The sequence below is a fragment of the Eublepharis macularius genome, chromosome 18, assembly GCF_028583425.1.
Source record: "Eublepharis macularius isolate TG4126 chromosome 18, MPM_Emac_v1.0, whole genome shotgun sequence".
In the NCBI taxonomy this organism is placed as follows: domain Eukaryota; kingdom Metazoa; phylum Chordata; class Lepidosauria; order Squamata; family Eublepharidae; genus Eublepharis; species Eublepharis macularius.
Genome location: NC_072807.1, coordinates 20,633,506 through 20,654,140, shown reverse-complemented (window position 1 = coordinate 20,654,140; position 20,635 = coordinate 20,633,506). Strand labels below are relative to the sequence as shown.

General features: G+C 41.6%; 1 protein-coding gene across 3 annotated transcripts in view; it reads right to left on the bottom strand.

The window, feature by feature from the left end:
• LRRC28 (leucine rich repeat containing 28) overlaps positions 1-17,879 on the bottom strand; it is a 50,470-nt gene extending 32,591 nt beyond the window's left edge. For all 3 annotated transcript variants that reach the window (XR_008598545.1, XM_055002623.1, XM_055002624.1), the window contains exons 1-5: positions 17,792-17,879; positions 16,334-16,560; positions 11,307-11,347; positions 5,911-5,948; positions 4,185-4,322 (exon numbers count right to left, since the gene is read on the bottom strand). Coding sequence is in view for 2 of the 3 variants with exons in the window: in XM_055002623.1 (XP_054858598.1) it covers positions 4,185-4,322; positions 5,911-5,948; positions 11,307-11,347; positions 16,334-16,525 (409 nt within the window). In the remaining variant the exon portion in view is untranslated. The remainder of the gene's footprint in view (positions 1-4,184; positions 4,323-5,910; positions 5,949-11,306; positions 11,348-16,333; positions 16,561-17,791) is intronic.
• Between the last annotated feature and the right edge of the window lie 2,756 nt (positions 17,880-20,635).

Genomic DNA, 20,635 nt, shown 5'->3' with positions numbered 1-20,635 from the left:
AGACAAAGGGTTAAATTCACCAAATGGCTGCTGCTCACCTATGTGTTGACTGTAGCCACATGTCATGCTACCAGCCTTAAAGGTTATACTTTGAAAAAAAGAATCCGCATTATACCTTTGCAAAAGCACTTGGAGACTAGGAGATGATACAGCACAGTTTATGGCTAGATGCGAGCATCCAAAATGCTGAATAGAATACCGAGTAAATTAGGCAACTATTGTTTACCAAGAATCATTTAACCATTTGTACCAACTTGAGCTTAGAGAGTGCCACAACTGTTGAACTCTACAACAGTTTTTCCCACTACTGCCTAGCATCACCAGAGTTGCCTGAAAGAGCTCCCTCATTTTAAATAAGTCATAATCTCCAGGTAATGCTTTTTGTGAGAGTTTAAATTTCAAGTTTTCAGGATGATTTGAATGAGACGGTGTAATGACTGGGTCTACAAGCAGCAGGTTCAGAAACATAATAAGGAAAAAACAAGTGTAATAATCTCATATTCATGGGAAACTTTGTGTTTCAGTTTTAGCCTAATTTCTGAACTTTTAGTGGTCTGGGATTTTTTAAGATTTAGTTTGTGGGATGTATACAGTTTGTGCAACACTTTAAAGATGGGTAAAAGAAGCCATGCTGAATGAAAGGCAGGGACTGGAATTAAGCCAGAACTTCTAGAGCCAAATCCTATGATCTAATAACTGTCTGACAATGTCTTTGTATTTATCAAAGGGAAGATTTACATCGCAAGCATGCCAAAAAGCAGGAGGTGTTGGCTAAACAAAGACTCAGCCCGACTCTTAAACAGAGCAATTCGCCTCTTCAACAACCTTTGAATGACAACTGTGATTATGCCAGTGGTATTTAAGCAATAGTATAATGGCAAAAGAGTCATTAAACAGAAGTTAACCAATGCCGATTTCTATTTATGCTCAATATTGGTTAATTTAAAAATCAGATCTAATTTAAAAATAAAGATCTATGATCATGACATTGATTTCAAGGGCAAGTGACAGCAGCGCTCACATACTGAGCCAAGAGTGAGGTTCCACTGGTGCATATCACTGCCAATGAAGGATTAAAGAACCAGACTGGCCAGGACCGGACTTGCCATGAAAGAGCAAATTCAGTGCTTGAGGGATGATACTGGAGCCGTGCTCACCGATGGAAGCATGGGCCTCCGCCATAGCTCCTTTGCCCAACTTTGGCCTTCCACTGAGGCCATGGCAATCCATACTTTAGACTACTGCATTACATTTCAGATGGAGCTGCTTCTAAGGTGGTTTGGAAGCTTCATTTGAGATATTTATATCCCACATTACTCCTCAAGAGAGGTTCAAAGTGGCTTACAACGTCCTTCTGCTTGCTTCCATTTTATCGTCACAATTGCCTTGGTAGGCAGGGAGCATGTGACTGGCCCAAAGCCACCCAGTGAGCTTCCAGGGCAGAGTAGAGATTTGAACCTAGATCTCTCCCAGGCTCAGGGCGGATTACATTCTATAAAACAGCACATTAATAACCATTTAAAATTTTAAAATTTTACAACAATATAAAAACAGTACAATAAAAGTATTTAAAAGTACAAGGAAGGCAGCACAGGAGTAATCAGTTTATCAATTTCAGTCCGTCACCAATCCACCTTATTAAGGTTCCTTGCGTAGTTGGTTAAAAGAAAGGTTGGTGGTGGATGCCTATAGCAGGGAGGGCGTTCACCTCTATTTGGCCGGTAGGGGCCCAGCTCAGCCTCCACATACGCCCGGCGGAACAGCTCTGTCTTACAGGCCCGGTGGAAGGATAACAAATCCTGCCAGGCCCTGGTCTCATTGGATAGAATGTTCCACCGGGTTGGAGCCAGGACCAAAAAGGCCCTGGATGAGGCTAAGCGGGCCTCCCTGGGGCCAGGGACCACTAGCAGTTGTTTGCCAACCAATCGAAGCGAAGTTATTGTGATTGTATTTTACCTGTATTAAAAGAATTTCACTGAATGCTTATTTGCTTCCTGGCACAGCTCAAAGTGGTGGCGATAGCTTTGAAAGCCCTAAATGGCTTTTAGGTCGAGTACTCTGGACCACATACTCTGGTACAAGTCTCCCCAACGTCACCAGAAGCTCTCACCCTCGCTTCCCCCATCTACAATAGAGAAGCAAAGCTACATTACGAGTATTGTTGCAGGGGGTATTGTATTTACTCTGACAGCTATCAGTTGCCTCAAGCATCTTTTCAAAGAGCAGAAAGGATACAAATCCTCTAAATAAAAAGGTAATGTAGATGAAGTGCTATATAAAACCTTAAGCGGGACTGTACATAAAACACTGGTTCCTGCAGCCACTTCAGCGCTAATAATGGAGGAACCTGAACCCCTGCTGCAAAGGAGTGTTACCAACAGGACGGGCATCCAGCCACAAAAAATGGGGGGTATTAAAGCAGAGGGCCATGGTACATACTGCAAACCTTTAAGCAATTCAAGATTGGAGAACTCTAAACATTCTGACCGTGTCAACCAATTCTTCCATGCCAGCATAAAGGAAGCCTAACAGCAATGAAACCAAAGGTACTCCAAAGACCACTGTTGGAGGTGGTTATAATACAGTGGTGACCAAGGAAGAGTATGCAGAGCTATCACAACCAACAAATTTTCTCTGCTGGCTACTGCAGGCCACCAAAGATGAGGCTTAATGTGGGAAGATACAATGTAAACACTGAAATGACTATCGTTTCACATCGTCAGCACTCTTACCCAAGGAGCTATCATCATCACTGCAGTGATAAACTTTATCTTATTAAATCTGCATGGATCCTGCACTACAGACCCCGCTAACGAGCACTGGCTAAAGCTGAATGAACAACACATTGTAAGCTATTTAGACAGCTGTCAACAACAACATCCATCCCATCCGTGATCTTGATAAAAAGAGAAACGAGGAATTATGAGCCAAATTCTCACAGGCTTTGCAGTCACGAAAAAAAGAAACCTGTTCAAAATGAGTCCGTAGAATCGGAGAACACTAAGTACAATCCACCCACCCCAACACTCAATGAAATAGACCAGAGTCAATTTCTTAACAGATTATCAAAGGCTAGAAAAGATTTAATATGCACTGCGTGAAAGGCAATGGCGGCAGCGGGAGGGGGGGCGGTAAAGTGTTGATTAAAGCATCTTGGACAAGCTGACTCTGCTCCAGCATTTCACACACTGCCACACCTTTTGCTAGGCCTTCTAGCAAACGGTGGTATTTTTAGCTGCAAGAAATGTTCATCCTTAAAGCTTTGAACACACAAGAGGAAGTAGTGTAATGCTCCACATTTCATATAAAAGGAGGAGGAAATAAACGAAGCTTCCATGAACGTTAAAGGCCATTTCCTAAGCAAAGTTTAGTTAGCATGCAGTCAATCATTCTGCAATATAAACTATCCTTTTCCAAAGTTCCCTTTCCTGGAGTCATGTGTTAAGTCCTATATACAACGTTAGCTTTCCTTTGAACGAATCTTGCTTTCATAGTGTGGAAGTACAAGGTAAATTATTTTAAGAAGTTCAAAAACACACAGACTTTAAAAAAAATGAAGCAGCAATTTTTAATCAGCTTTCTACTACACATTTCCTGATCTATGCAATTTGTCCCATGTTATATATTTTGTAATCCAATTTATGCCTTGTTTACAGTATATCTTGCCTTAGACAGTTTGTTGTTCGTACTGCTTTCTAATTCTGTAAACCTTATCGTATTGCATTGTTTATGAGATTGCATCTTTTTGTATATTTTGTCATCTGACTTGAGTGTTGGCAAGAAAGGTGGGCTACAAATAAAGTAAATAAATATATTTCTAATTACAAACTACCACCACGCTTTGCTTTTTCTGTTATAGGTGAAAGGTTAACTGAAGCAGCAATTGAAGCATACATTCTCAGCGATGATCAGAAAGTATGTTTCCCCTTCAATAAGCGTCCTACTATTTTCATACGGCATTAAAAAATTACCCACCTCTACATTTATGCTGTAGTTTAGAAAGCAATGAAGGAAACCTATTCCGCAACAAGTATTTTTACAACGATGCCTAGCAACCTTTACCTAACATTTTCTAATACGCTACCGGCTGACCTGCTCGCAGAACTGAAATGCGTACGGCAGATTATCAACTAACTCAGTGTACACAAGTCGCACGTGTTGTAAAGTTTCTCAGCCCTCCTTACCTGCCGGCAGGTATTTCAGCTGATTATTAGCTAATCGAAGATGACGTAAGGACCTCAGGCGGCCAATCTCGGGGCACACGATTTCGAGTGCGTTGTCACTCAAGTCCAGAAACTGCAGTTTAACCAGAGAGCCTATTGCTTCAAAATAAAAGCAGGATAAATATGACCCAAGGCAGCACCTTCAACTTGCACAATATTTCAGAGAGAAATTGAAATGTATCAAAAACCATAGTGTCCCAGTTGAACATGCTAGGGACGTAAGAGTGGCTTGAACATAAGGCAGGACTGGTCACCAACCGTAACTTTCATTACTATTACTTTCCCACGGTTTTTCCTGCAGTCAAATTCAGGAGTCCCACATCATTTTGTTCGGAAAGTGAGACATATTCATTCACAGAATTCGTACTCTACTTTCTGCCCAATCCAAAACAATTTAAAGCAGTTATAAAACTATTATAAAATCACTCTAACACCAAGAGTAAAATGTAGATATAAAAACTACACAGGTCGAGCAATTAAAAACATAGGGCAGGAAAGAGGGATTACAGAAGCAAAGTCAGACAAAAACTATTGGTTTAAGACAGTGATTGAGTGGAATGATGAATCTCCCGGGGGAAAGTGTTTCACAGTTTCAGTACCATGACCAAGAAGGCTGTGTCTCCAGTTGCCACGTTTAACCTCAGAAGGCTGGGTCACCAGAAGCAGGACCTCAGAAGATGACCATATTGGTCAGGTAGGTTTGCATGGGAATAAGCGGTCCTTAAGTTATGCTGGTCCCAAATTATATAGGTCTTTGAAGGTCAATACTGGCACCTCAAGTTCGGCTGTCTTATGCTCTATCAATAGTCAAGTTTTGAAACCTAGTTAGTGCAACAGAGCCACAAAACTCAAAGGAACCATCCACTGAGCATGGGCTAGGCTCGACTTTACCAGATGACTTCAAACTGAGGCTGTACAAGAACAAAATTCATGCAACACCTTTCATTAGCTTTCTGTCAGCAATGCTCGAGCTCTGGGTTTCCTGCAATGAGCATGGGGTTGAACTCGATAGTACATTAGGCCACCTCGCACTCTAGGAAGCTAATAACACTTGGCCGAGTCTCAAAGTGGGTTCCCCCACGTTGACAAGAACAGCAAAAACCTACTTCACAAGAAGATAGTTTCAGGTGGGCAGCCATGTAAGTCTGCAGTAGAAGAGCACGATTCAAGTCCAATCGCACTTTAAAGAGCAACAAGATTTCCAGGGTAAAAGCTTTCGAGAGTCAAGTTCCCTTTGTCAGATCTGGTAACTGATGAAAGAAGGTTGATTCACAAAAGCTTACACCCTGGAAATCTTACTGGTCTTTAAGATCCTACCAGACTCGAATCTTGCCCTACCTCACAGGGTTCATTTGTTTATTTTGACTTGCATGCTGTGCTCAGAGCAAGGAACAAGTAATTTACATAGCCGAGTATTGTTGAAAGAATGGAGACAGATGTACTTGATAAAAGATTACTAAAAATCATTCGTCATGCCCAAGCTAAACGCAAAGCTCCATGACTCTGGCAGGTTTACTGATAAATTCCACTTTGATTTTTCCAACCCTCTAAAGAGAAGCAAAGTATGCCATGTTTAGGCAAATCAGAGCTTAGACACTTGGTGGTATAAAGTCACCCCTTAAGGGTTCATATTCTAAAGTTAACACCTGTCATTTCAGACATTACTTGAATGGAGTAAGACACTTACCTTCAGGTACAACAACAATATTGTTTGAATGGAGATACCTGAAAGAGGGAAGAGAACATACCACCTGTTAATTTCAAGGGCTGGCTAATAAAAAAAGCCACCAAATTCCACTTTGTTGGAATTCAGACTTGGGGGTGGAGGGTGAATAGCAGAGGACCTTCTTTATTTAAAGGTAACACTTAAACAACAAAACTACAGCTAACATTTTCCACGCACTTTAGATCACTCAGCCTAAAGCAGTGTCAAGTCCCATACATCCAAGCTTTTTTCTGCATTCCAATTTACACTGTAGAGATTAGATTAACAATTTCACATTTGGGAACAGGGTGCTCTGTACACAACCAAGAAGTAGACAATATCATGTCTTTTATTTGGAAAAGAGGTGCACAATCTGTCCCCCACTGGATTCCCCTACCACTCACTCTGGCCAAGCAAGTGCTATGTAAAAATTTATTTTATAAGCATGTTGCAGTCTAACCCCTGCTGCAAATCAGGCTCAGAGTCTCTCTACATAAGATACCTCACTGTTTGTCAAGTGCGGGGAGATGCAATGTTAGCTAGGAAGCATAATTTTAAAAGACAGAGCCTGGGAGATCTCTCCTCAGAGGGGTTGTTAATTTCATCTTCACCTCCCCTAAGCCTCTGTCAATTTCACCTCTCCAGTCTAAAACTGTGTGGGATTGCAACCAGAGGGCAGTGAGGAATGGAAATGGGCTGGAGCTGCCTTCCAGAGCCGGGCTTGGACCAGAAGAGGTTATAATGGGCTGAAGTTTCTCTTCTGGCATTTCACAGCCCCTTCACACAGCTCCAGTGTAGAGCAAAGCCTTTGCCCTGCTACCAGCTCTGTCTTTTTAAACTACCCTTTCCAGCTACCACTGCTCCCGACACGTGTTCTTCATGTGTCTGATGTCTTGTGTAGAGAGACTCTAAGATCAATGTGTTTATACAACCTTTGTGTGAGTGTGTGTGTCTGTGTGTGGGGGGGGGGGTCAGCTCATGGTAGGAATGAACACAGAAACTGTTTTTGTGATTATGCTAACTCAGACTGGAAAATGGGGGACTGGAACCAGCTTCAGCCTTGTATCTTGGTGGGAATGTGCCAGAAATGCTTGTGGTGCACCCATTCATGGCTCAGAAAGATGCTTCAGTAAAGGGATAGGAACTGCAGCCTATACAACATTATACTATCAGTTGATGTAAATATATTCATATAACAGTTAACTTTGTTAACATATCAAGCATTGTTTAACATGCCATGTTTAAATGTTTATGCTATGTTTCAGCATTGCTTCAGTGAGTAAGACAGTGAGTAAGACAGACTGTAAATAACGTAAAGAAATAAGTAAATTCATAAGAAGGGGCTCCATATGAATCCCTGCCACAAGAGGGCTGTCTGGAAAAAACTTCAAGGTGAAAAACTGATACACGATGAGTTCCAGCATTAACGAATATGACTTGTAGTCCTACCACATATAGGTGGTGGTAACTGGTAGGGAGACTACTGAGATGTCACAACAGGACTCTGTATCTTGAAACAGGCACTTCTCAGTGCTTGAAACACCTCCCCCCCTCCCCCGGTTTTATTTCTATGTTCAGAAAACTCTTAGGTGAATATTTATTAACAGACTGTACACTTAAAAAAAATCAAATAAAAAGGCAGAGACCTAACATAGCATTTCACAAAAATGTTCATCCACTCGAAGACAACAAGACCAGACAAGTTAATGCCAGGATCGACACAGTTATTTCGAACATGCCCCAAAGATCTGGGTGTGTCTAATACGGCACCTTTAACAACTGTTTCCTTTGATCAACGGACCCCTCCCCCCGGCCTATCATCTCACAATCTGATGCTGTAAGCCCCCACCCCAAGTTTCAAAAACAGTTTGCCACGTGGAACACAGACTTGCTGTTTGAGAAAAACAAACACAAAGGCCCTTTGGGCACAGAAAATTAATTATGTGGTTCTTTGGCTCTCTCGGCTTCTATTTCTTATTGTAGGACTGATAAATTTTTATCGCATGCTCTCTGGTGGTGAATACTTGCAACTACCACTATTTTTGAACAATATTCTGCAAATTCCCTTCAGGTGGAGCTCTGCGAGAAGTCTCAAAATAATTAAGATTTGTAAGCACGACCTGCAAACGAAATCGTTTCATTCAAACCAAAGAATATGAGCAAACACTTAAGAGCACAAGATACACTCAGAACACTTCAAACTAGACGCTGACGGCTGGCAGAATGAAGTATGTTGCAATCTTCGGTCAGAACTGCAAGATCAATTTTTTTAAAACAAGGGCCCGCTGGACAAAGCATACAGAGCTGACAACAAGGGAGACTGTTTCTTTGTAAATCCTGGAATTACAACAAATTCACAAACTGAGGGACATTTGGCAGCTCTGGGCAGAATGAACAGTCAGAGTTCTTGGATGTTCTCTGCCAGGATTCAAAGAACTACAGCAGACATATGCCAAATGGCTTGTGTGCACCACATGGGGCTTTAAAAAACAACACATGCATGGTCCATGAAAAACTGCCTTTAGCACATCAATGAGTTTCAAAACCAGGTTCCCATATAGCACAGGGACGTTGCGGTGTGCAAAAAACCAATTTGGAGGCCCAGTGACTGTTAAAGTGGCCACATTTCATTTTTTTGTAACATGTTCTTTATCCTGTAAAATACTTGTCACATATGACTCCAGAGATTGCACATTTCATGTTCTGTCCTAAACTAGAGATGCAGAGTTCCTGATCAAACCGACAGCGTGGTTAGATAAACAAGTGATTGTACAGTTCTGATTCGAGCACAATAGATAAAAGAAGAATTATTACTGCCCTTACATCAGAGTTCTTTCATCTGCAAAGGTATTTAACCTGTGCTAAAAATGTGTATGTCACTGACAACTTGTCAGTTTCCTATACTGACAGAATTAAGAGTCCACAGCTGTGAATCTTTGTCTGTGTGTGTCTTTGTGAATTTTTGTTTCTTCTGAGCTTGCTCCTGTTCTCAATTAAAAGGTCTTCCACAGATCATCGTTTTCAGGTTCATGTGTTAAAACTGCCACTGCACTATGCAGAACTACTGGTGCAATTACTTGCATTTAGGCCTTGAAATGTAAACTTTAAAAAGACATTCCTAAATATCAGCATTGCAAAAAGAATGTATAGCCTGCCAGTTAAAGATGGGCCTCCCAAGCTCGGCTCTCTGTGCCTAAGCCAAAATGGATCTTTTAACTCAGGCTTTAACGAAAGCTTTTTTAAAAAAGACCCTTAGCTATTTTATGGCTTGCTTCTAGCCTCAGCACTGTTTTATTGATATTTTTTAGGCTAATTTATGCTGGTTTTACTGGCTTATTTTAATATTGATAATGCATGCTGTTGTTTTTTATGATTTTATGGCAGCATTTTTATTTGTAAGCCACCTTAAGCAATTCTCTGGAGAGGTGGCATATAAATTCACTAAAACAAAGAAGCAGAGGCTGTCCAACATCAAGAGTTTCTATGCATTTCTAGAGTAGCTTCTTCTCTGGAAATATTACTCCAAACTCCCAGAAGACATGATTAAGTTTTTAGCTGCCCAAATGAACTGATGCCTAGGAGGTTTCTAGCCTGTTCATGCTAAAACCTAGAGAATTCAGGATCATAGATCCAGAGGAGTTAGCCGTGTTAGTCTGTAGTAGCAAAATCAAAAAGAGTCCAGTAGCACCTTTAAGAGTAACCAACTTTACTGTAGCATAGATGCATCTGACGAAGAGAACTGTGATTCTTGAAAGCTTATGCTACAGTAAAGTTGGTTAGTCTTAAAGGTGCTACTTGACTCTTTTCAAGAATTCAGGATGTAAGCAGCTACTGAAACCTGAGTGGTCCATTAATCACCTGTCAAAGATTTTTCTAGTGTTCAAGCAGAAGAGGGAATGCTTACCAAAATCTGAAAGCATATAGCAATATTTTCCATGTTGAAAAAGGTTCCAAAAGCATGAACTTAGATTATAATGAATTTCTTTCACACTTTGTTACCTTGACATTAACTTGCTTAACAGTTCAAAATTTGTGTGCCCACTGAAAAGTAATGCAGAGAATTTCATCCCAACCACCATAAATTTAATTTTTGCACCCTGGCTCCTCAATTGGGTTTTCATACCTAATAAATACATTTCCACTACTGCTATTTATCCTTCCATACAAGATCTCAGCCATCTACAGTCTAATAAAAAATACAAGCAATCAGTTAGAGAGCATGAGATGATAAACGCATGTTCAGGTTTTGCTTTGAACAGGGTCTCCATTTCTCTGACCTACCCTCCTTGCAAACATTCATGTATTATTTTCTTGGGACCTCATTAGCATCTTTTAAAGGTGCCTGCTGGTACTTTCAAGTCACTACTGGCTCAGAACTCGATCGCAGAAAGTAGCGGCAGGGGGAAAAGATTCTCCTTGCAGTGCTCACATGACTGAAAGTGCGCATGCTGTGAGCATTCTTAGCAACAGGTTAAACAAATTCACCAGCTGCTACTAGCCACAATGGCCAAATGGAACCTCCAAGTCCAAAAGCTGTATCTCTCTGAGATGCTAGGGATACAATACAGGATATGGCCATCATCTTCAAACCATGTTTACTACAGGACTAACTGCCATTGGAAACAGAATACTGGACTAGACGGAGCCTCGTCTCACCCAGCACATTAGTTTCTACATTCTTAACCAAAACACAAAACAGCATTCTTGTTCGTGATCAGAGAACCTGCAAAAGTGACAAATGTGCTGTACTTCAAAGTCACACTTTACAACAAAGGCCTCGAGAGTTAGTGCAAAGGAGAGTCAGTGTGGTGTAGTGCAAAGAAAGGTGGTCTAGGATCTGGGAGACCCAGGTTCAAATCCCCACTCCGCCATGGAAACTCGCTGGGTGACCTTGGGCCAGTCAGACACACTCAGGCTAACCTACCTTACAAGGTTGTGAGAATAAAATGGAGGAGAGAAGAAGGATGTAAGCCACTTTGGGTCACTGGGGAGAAAGGCGGGGCATAAATGAAGTAAATTAAAGCGGTAACAAATATTACACTCTGGTGCAAGCAGATGAAAAAAGTATGTGTGAGTTCTCTGAGCAAACGGACTAGCTACTGCAGTTGCAGGAAGTGTTCGATCTGATGGTGCCTCCAAGCTACTGCTTAGGAAGAGACATGGTGCCCTGAAGTGGACACAGCACACAAACAAAATTAGGTCATGGAAAAGCATCCTTTAAGAGAGTAGGCCAAAGCAGACCAGCCCTTCTGCAACAAGGAAAACAACAGAAATATTCATCTACATGGTTTAGCATCTTATTCAGGAGAAAAAAATGGCATTTCATGATTAAATCAAATGTTCTACTGTAAACAAAAAAAAAAGTATTGCACACTCACAGTTCGACGAGATTTGGGAGCTTCTGGGCAAGGTTTTCTGGCTAAAAAAAGAGTTTTAAATTTAATTTAGTTTTCAAAAGACAAAGCATCAGTCACTAATAACAAATAAGTTTGCTGGATTCACAATGAAACAGATCAGGCACACTCATCCTCAGGTCACAAATGGGGCACAAAACTTTTAATTTTTTAAGTCCAGTACTCCATTTGGTATTCATAACAAATCACAACGGACAAAAATGGGAATGTGCAATAAAGTCAACCTGCTAAAAAAGCCTGAAAATATTAGCGATAGAGAGACGCCAAACTGGAGCTAAGAGCTCTGGTAGAACTCTGAATATGGTCCACTCCAATAAATCAAAGCGTCAAAATATTAACTGGTATGATGACACACACAATCAACTGTGCAGGATAGTTATCTTCCCCAAATGCAGCATAGGTTGATAATGCTACGACAGACATGATATATAAGATACAATATACAATTTAGGGAAGGGGCTGTGGCTCAGTGGAAGGGCTTTTCATGAAGAAGGTCTCTGGTTAAATCCCCAGCACGTCCAGTTAAAAGAACCAGGCATGAGGTGATGTGAGCTGCTGTCAGTCTAATAACCATGATGGACCAAGGGGCTGATTCAGTATACTCTGTGTGTGTTTGTGTGTGAGTGCACAAAAATTCAGTTTTCCTTAGAACGTATGGCAGATAAATGCCCTTGGTCAATACAATCAAATCATAGCAGCTACTTTAATGGCCGACCAGCTTGCTAACACTTTTCAATTACTGTAATGCATTCTCTGTGTTCGGCCAGCTGCCTTCTAAACATGGAGGTCTTCCAAAGCAAGAGATCTTTTAAACAAGAGATTGTGTTACAGCAACTATGTCACATGATTTCCGTGTGAAAGCTCAAGGTGGTGGTTTTGCTTTACGAGACTCCGTGTGGGTCCTATTTCACAAAATGATTGATTGCCACAGTATTTCTGGCAGCACTCCCTCCAAACGCAGTGCTGGAACTTAACTCCAGGGCAGGTCTGATTTGAAAGCCTCCAGGCTCGAGATGTTTGGGGAAGGACGCTAATGGAGCAGCAGCCTCATTTGTATTTGTGCAGCACACACTTCTCACATTCCCAGTCATAAACAGCACAGTTTCTTCCTAAACTGTCATCTTTAAAAAAAAAAAGTTGTGAGCAAGGAGGGGCTACATTACATTGCATTGCATTTAGCTTAGCCCTTTAAATATCGTTCCAGGTGGGGCCGATATAATAGATATTTCAGCCATATTTCTCCAGATAAGTTTTTCTTTTCTTTTTGGTTACTGCATTTTCCTGCCATTTTTGAAACTGAACTCGTCAGGAGAGCAATCGCAGAACCATTTGCAGGAAGAAACACCATCGTAATTCTGAAACACAGAAGTTATACAAGTCTGCCACACTGCGGAACCCGGAGTTTTTGTTTCCACCTACTGGGGAGTTTGTGTTAAAGCATTTATGTAGCACTCCAGAGAAGCATCAGGGATGAGAATATAAACAGAAGCAGCTGCCCTAGATTTACCACCATGGCTCAGATGTTATACTGAACTATAAAAAATGAGTATATAGGCTCAGTTACTGAACACTTCCTCCCTCTCCAAACAGCAAACGAATGAACATGTTTGTTTATTTGCAAGATGTATATTCACCTTTCTATTTCAAATCATTCCGGTAGAACATAAAACATTGAAAATAAAAATATAGCTACCAATAATAAACAGCAGCGACCAGCAAACCGTACGACAGCTCAAAGCGTAACTTAGGGTATTATAAGCATCGTAAGTATAACCCTTTCCCGCCCAAAGCAACGCATCACTAATCAATAAAACACCCAAGGAAGTTTCTCCAGGTAAAAGACCTTGCACAAAAAGAGCACAGCTTTGGGGAAATAATTTAGCCCTCCTCAAAGATCCTCTGGAACTGAAGAGCCTTAACTGACTAAGGATATCAATTGGGAAGCGGTTGCAACTGAGTTCCCAAGGGGGGGGGGGCGTGTTCCACTACTTCAGGACCACCATGGAGAAGTCTCCCTTCCACGTGCCTACTAATCTCATCCCCTGCAAAGCCAGCACACAGAGAAGGCCACCCCGAGCTCTTAAGCTGTGATAATTGCTAGGACACTTTGGGCCAAGGCCAATAAAGGCTTTCAGGGTTAGTTCCAGCATTTCAAATTGAGCCTGGATGCCAAATGTAGTTGGCGTAATTGGCAGCAGGGAGGATATGATCCCCACGACAAGTCCCAGTAAGCAATCTGCTGCTATGTTTTGAACCAGCTGTACTTTTCAAGGGCAGTCTCACAGACATTGTATTACCATAGTCCAGTCTTGATGAGTGATTGAGGCTAAGCCAGTGGTTTCCAGTTAATGGCTCCAACTGGTAAAACAGCCCAAGCTGGAAAAAGACATCCCTGACTTTTGCAACCTATTTTTTTCCAAGCAGAGGGCAAGATCCAGGAGCTCCCTGAATCTGCACAGTAACTGCTTTAAGAGCATTACCCCTATCCACATCAAGCAATAACCCCACTCCATGCTGGGCTTTCCCCTAGAACAACTTCACTTCCACCTTATTTGGATTAAGCCTCAGTTCGCTGGCTCACATCCGGCTCTTCATCTCCTCTAAATACTGGCAGCTTTTCAGCTAAGGGAAGGCACCTTCCTGCTTCTCCCCCTCCCTCGTGCAGTCCACTGATGACTATGAAATGCTTGCTCCTGGAAAACAGGAGACCTTCAAGAATGTTAAGAAAGGTCAGTTAGGGAAACTGGCAGAAATTACATCCCCCCCTCCCTTCCATTAGTATAAAATTCAGTCTGGATCCAAACCACAGCCTTAGGATTTTCACTTTCCTTACATTCATATGAAAATGAGAAAAAGACCAATGTGTCATCCATGTTTTATTTGTTTCTCTAAGCTTGGCTTTTCAATTTTTAACTTTAAATTTTATATTTACATATTTATACCAGTAAATCCACCTGGTTGATTAATCATAGCACAAAATTAAACATTTTTACAGCCTATGTCTTTTTATGTTCATTTTAAGCTCTAATTGATACTGACACCTTTCTTTTATGTACTTTGTAGATTCATGTAGGTTGTTATTGCGCTGGTTATGTACCGCAATAAACATTTTTGGATTTGGATATTGATGACGCCATACCCCAGAGGAGTCTTCTGTGGTTCCCTGCAGATTTTAAAGAGCACAGGAGACAAGACAGAACCCCCCAGTAGGTTAAAGGCTAGAGGATAAAGGAGTGGTACCCCCAGGAACACCTGCTGACATCTCAGCCAAACAGGGCTGCAGACACTGTAAAACAGTCTCTCCCAAACCCACTCTGGCCGGTTGATCCATAAAGATACCAGGGAGATACCAATGAGATACTAATGAGAGGTTCAAATGGTACCGACTTGCACTCTGCCTGTCAGCTGCCCAGCAACTGAGGCAGCTTCTGTTCCACATCCTGGCTGGAAACTGAAATGAAAGCGAGCTAGATAATCAGTTTCATCCAGAAAGCCACGAAATTGTAACGCCACCACTCTCGAGTAACCTTGACCAGGAAGTGGAAGTTTAATATTGGCCAGGAAATGTTGCGCAACCATACTGGTCCATTCAGAATCCATATAATCCTTTGTATTAGGGGTCGACCAAATTGTACATAACATTGTGCAAGCTTCTGAGCCCACCAGGACTCTTCATCAGGCATCTCTATTCATTTTTTCTTGTTTATTTTCAGCCTGCAAAGGAACTGTACATCTCACTCAGCATATAGGATATTTTGGATGGACTTTGCAAGGTTTTTGGTGAGTAATCATGTTGATTTGCAGCAGAACAGCAAGATTTGAGTCCTGTACCACCTCGAAGTCCAAGATTTTCACCTAAAATTTTGTTGGCCTTCAAGGTGCTACTGTACTCAAATATGGATGGTTTTTATGTGAAAGAATAAAGAAATGGAGATTTATTGAACTGAGCTTTCCAGAAGAGATGCTGTAACTCTACACCACAGCAATAAAATAAAGCTCTTAAGTCTGCTGGCACCTCAGTAAGAAAGCCAGCATGACTCCCAGCTTACACCACGGCCTATAGACCTACTAGCCTGAAATGTTTGCATTCCACACTTCTGTCTTTTAGCATCTTATAACACTGAAACCTGATGAAAAGTCCTGGTGGGCTGGAAAGCTCGCACAATGTTTTGTGTCATTTGGTTGGTCTTCGTACAAAGTATCACATTAATTTCATTCTTGTTTTTTGATACTGTGCAGAAATCAGTTTGCTCTTGGGGTCTAAAAACTACTTTTGTCAGAAGAGGCAAGCTAAAGCGAGAGAGTGCTCCTAAACAAGGAATTTATAGTCTGCACCTGCCATTGACTAAGCCCCTTCGTGGCAGTTTAAGAACCACAAGGAGTCAGAATAGAAACATTGAAAATCACCTCTCTGAGGATTCTCTCCACATTCTCAAGCAAACTGATGGCCTTAGCAAAGGCGAGACAACCCTGGCAAGGCAACAGATTTGGTCACCGAAATATGACCCGCTAAACTTCTTCAAAGACTGCTCTATGGAAAGTATGCTTGGAAGACATACCACACTGCACTTCTTTCAAACAGCTGAGAGACTAGGATACTTGATCCTTAGTGGAGGCAGCACACATACAAAGACAGGAATCCCAAGAAAAGTAAGTGGGAACACAACATCACTCTATTAACATCTCCTTCCGGTTTCACAGACAACGTAAGAAGAACCCTGAGGGATCAGCCCATCTACTCCAGCATCCTGTTTCACACAGTGGCCCACCAGTTTGCAAGTTCCCTTGAGGCTCAGAACTCGGGACAAAGTGGTGTTCATAAGAACCCACTTCTCACCAAGACTGTAAGGCTGCATCCGGGCAACAGCACATAGTAGTGCGTTCACTTCTCAGAAGAAAAAATAAATAAAATGCTGAGCTCAGTGATTAAAGCTTCCACACACACACTACCCGTTGTGGGCATTTTGCGAGTTATTTTTATAAAATCATACCAAAGTGGTCAACGAATTTCTCTTCATATAGAGTCGCTCCAAGTACTGCAGACCTTCATCCTTCAGCAATTCTAGAGGAAAGTGATGCAGATTTCGGTAATTTAAGAATAAATTCTTGTGCCTTTCGAGCTTTGCCTCAGAGATAGTTTTACAAAGTTCCGAAGCCATGGCAGAGACCGTCCCAGCCACCATATTATAACTCTAGGTGCTGCCGAAGTTGATCATCCCTAAAAAGGAGAAAACAAAGGATAAGTAGTATTCAAACAAGGGTGAGTTTGCTCTTTCTCGGAAGCCTTGTTCTTCTCAACTGTTACAGGGAGGGCAGACAAATATCTGAACAGATACATCTTACTTCAAGTCAATTCAAGTACCTTTAATGGCATATAGATACATCTTACTTGTTCACAAGGGTTTAGTATATTAATGGATGTCAACACAATTACTATGTCTGGTAAAACATATAATGGATGGAAATATACAAGATTTGTTGGAGGCAGCTGGAAAACAGCTAGGGATAAGCATAAACCCATTCATACAACCCATTCATACAATGGTCAAAGAGGCTTTGTAGGCTTTCAAAGTAATGCAAAAAAGCCTGCTTACCAGAGACCAAAGCAAGCCAAGCATACACATTACAAGCAATAATTTCCAAAGTACCTTCCAATTAACTGCAAAAACATGCAATTTTGCCCCCCACCCCGCAACTACATTACCATATTACAGTAGCTAAGAATACAAACCTGCTGCAGGTACACCATACGCACTTTTTAAAACTTTTGATAAGGCCTTAGATTTCATGACTGATTAAATTTAACAACTATTCCTGTTCCTATCCCAGTAGAAAATTAATCTGTACAGTAGATATTTTGTATTTCAGAACACTTTTTTAAAAAAAGTTAGGCTCGAAGATGCATTCATACCATACTTTTCTCCCCAGTGGGAACCTACAGCTTATAATTATCTCACCCTCTTCCTTTTATTCTCAAAACCCTGTGAGGTAGAGATTGGTATAAGCAGCCATGGCAGAGGAAGATTCGAACCTGGATCCTCCCAGATCTTAACCACTATACATGCTAGGTGGCTCTCTCCAAGTGACTGCCCTAAGGTCATACCTGGGCACCCCCATCCCTAGCATGGCCATTGAGGCCCCACCCCGCCTCTCCCCTTCTTCTTCCCCATATTTTCCCTCCCCTCCCTTTGTTTGCGCCCACCAAAGACCCACCTATTCGAATCTTTATCCTCCATCGCCTCTCAGGCGCCATAAAGGAGCCCGGTATGGTGACGTCACTGGAGTAGGACAAGACCACAGAAGGTTGCCGCGCCTTCAAGCGTCTCCATGGAAACGGTGCCGTTGCCCCCAACGACCAAAAGGCAGCGGGGGACCACAGCCGCCTCTGTCGCCCCAGCCTCCCCCCGCAACAAATTCCGCCCCCAGTGAAAGAAAACCCTCACACTCACCTTCGCAACCAGATTAGAAACAAAGAAAAAAAGATACGAAAAAACCAAAACCGCCGAATCGGTAACCTCTGAGAGGGGAGGAAGGCGGCAGGGCCGGAGGATATCAACATCCGGGTCACGGGGCGGAGGGCGCAGGGCGATGCTGATTGGCAGTTGGAGCGAGAGGGCCGGCGCCGGGGGGGGGGAGAGAGAGGGAGAAGAAATCTCGCGAGAGTTCAGCGCCTGTGTCTCTTTCAGGGATTTTATTATGTAAAAAAGAACCTGTGATGGCTTAAACCTGACAAGCTTTTAGTAGCTTAAATATAAGGATCAGGAGCCTGGAAAAGGCTAAGACTTGAGGAGATTTATTAATATAATTATATGATTATGATCATGAACTATTATATTATATTATATTATATTATATTATATTATATTATTGTTTTGCAATGTAATTTTCAGTTTAAAAAAGATTTATTCCGTTCAAAAGAAGTGTTCGTTCATATATTTCTTCTAGTACTGATTTATTTTCTTCATTTATACCCCACTTCTCTGCCCAAGGAGAACTCAAATGGGTTTAACTCCTCTTCCATTTTATCCTCACAACAACCTTGTGAGGGAGGTTAGGCTGAGAGAATGTGACTGATGGGCCAGAGTCATCCAACAAGCTTCCATAGCAGAGTTTACATTGCTTTAAAAAGAACATGTTTTTGGGGACAGTGGCGTGTTCCTTTCTTCCCTAATAAACCATAAGTTGGTAAAACAGAAACTTTAAATGCACTCGAACAATTGCTTTCCCTTATATTTTTTTTGCAACAGGGGAAAGAGGACAGATTCTTTTTTCTGATTCTTTTTTGCTCAATCATTATTGTTTGTAGGCAGATACCATCTCCATGTAATTGAACAATATAATGCCTCTTTATTTATAGTGCTGATATCCAGATCATTTTATTAATAATTTGTGTTGGTCTTGAAATGCTTAAATGAATATTCAAAAAGAGTCCAGTAGCACCTTTAAGACTAACCAACTTTATTGTAGCATAAGCTTTCGAGAATCACAGTTCTCTTCGTCAGATGCATCTGACGAAGAGAACTGTGATTCTCGAAAGCTTATGCTACAATGCAGTTAGTTAGTCTTAAAGGTGCTACTGGGCTCTTTTTGATTTTGCTGCTACAGACTAACACGGCTAACTCCTCTGCATTAAATGAATATTAAGTTTGTTGAACTATTAATGTTTGTTCACATCTCACAAGTGTCCCAGCATTTTAAACGGTACTCTATTTGAGCAGCAGGTGGCGATCTTGCATATCTAATAGTTAGCATCAGTTTCTGGGTAGAAGAAAGTTTCAGGCGGATATCCATGTTGGTTTGCAGTATGAGAAGGGCAAGAACGGATTCTCCAGTAGCACCTTAAAGACCAAAAAGATTCCCAGCTTTCAAGAGTCAAAGTGTCTGACGAAGGAAGGTGAACTCTCAAGTTTATACCTTGGAAAACTTGTTGATAAGTTCCTACTGGACTCAAAACTGGGTAGAAGAAGAAGTTTGAAGGCACAGAACCTCATAGTCTTTTAGGCTCATATTCCAGCCCACATCTGCCCTATATTGTATTGTACCACCTTCCTTACCTGGATGAATTGATACCATACCTGTATTATTTTAACACAGAGTGCTGCGTTGAGTATTCCAGGTTACTCTGTGCTAAATTACGGCCAATTAAAGAAGGATTTTTCTCCCACAGAGCAGACAATTGCAGCTGGCTAATTTTAAAAATGTGTGCAAATATACTAGTCTGAAAAGTTGGAAAATAAAAAGTAAGAGACTTTAAATGGCTATGTAGGAAATCATTGCAAATAGCTGAATGCTAATTCATAACAGTACATGTAATACCTTTTATTAGAACCAAACAAAATGACCCAACATTATACAGGCTTTAGAATTCACCAGAATTCTTCATCAGGCTATGCATGTATGTGTGCATGTGTGTGGTCTGCTTTCACCCACTACAGTGCGCTAAACAAATCAGGTTTCCCTGCTGAAATTATAAAGGCCATCAATTTTCCTTGTTTCTCTCAATCACAGGACTTGGAGATCTCTTGTTGGGTGAGAGCAAAGGATTTCTTGGTAGTTGTATTAACAATTCTGGAGATTAAAAATTCAGATGATGCACGAGGCATTACAGTAAACACTCAGCTGACCTTTTACAAACTGTATAGACATCCCTCCTGGTAGCTATTTTCAAGCTGGTCATTGAGAATGAGATGCTACACAGTGGCTGCTGTCCGTATCTGGCCCCAAAGCAACTTTCGTTGGTTCCCAGATGCCCTCTCAAATTTTAATTGTGTGATGAAACCGTTTTCACGCGTCTTACCTGCCGCTGGAACATCGCGCAAAACACCCAGAAGACAGCGTCTTCTTGTGCCATATCACACCAGGAAGACGTGATTTCACACAAAACTCCCAGATGACAGCATCTTCCTGGTGCAATTTTGCGCAAGAAGACACTGTCTTCCAGGTGTTTTGCACAATGTTCTGGCAGCAGGTAAGACGTGTGAAAACGGCCTCTGTCTGATAGCATGCACTTGGCATCCGTGAAGGGAGTGATCATCCATGCTGGCTAGGTGGTAAATTTCTCTTGTCCTTTGACTAGTGTCTGGAGAATAGGGCAGGGTAGCCCCCAAGAATATAAAAACTGATCCTTGACTTAGAATGTGGAAAGCAAATACCATGTCGAGGGAGGGGCCGTGGCAAGATGTCCCAGGCTCAGTCTATGGCATCTCTAGTTGAAAGGACCAGGCAATATGAGATGTGAAAGATTTCTGCCTGAGAGCAGACAATACTGACTTTGATGGACCAATTGTCCGATT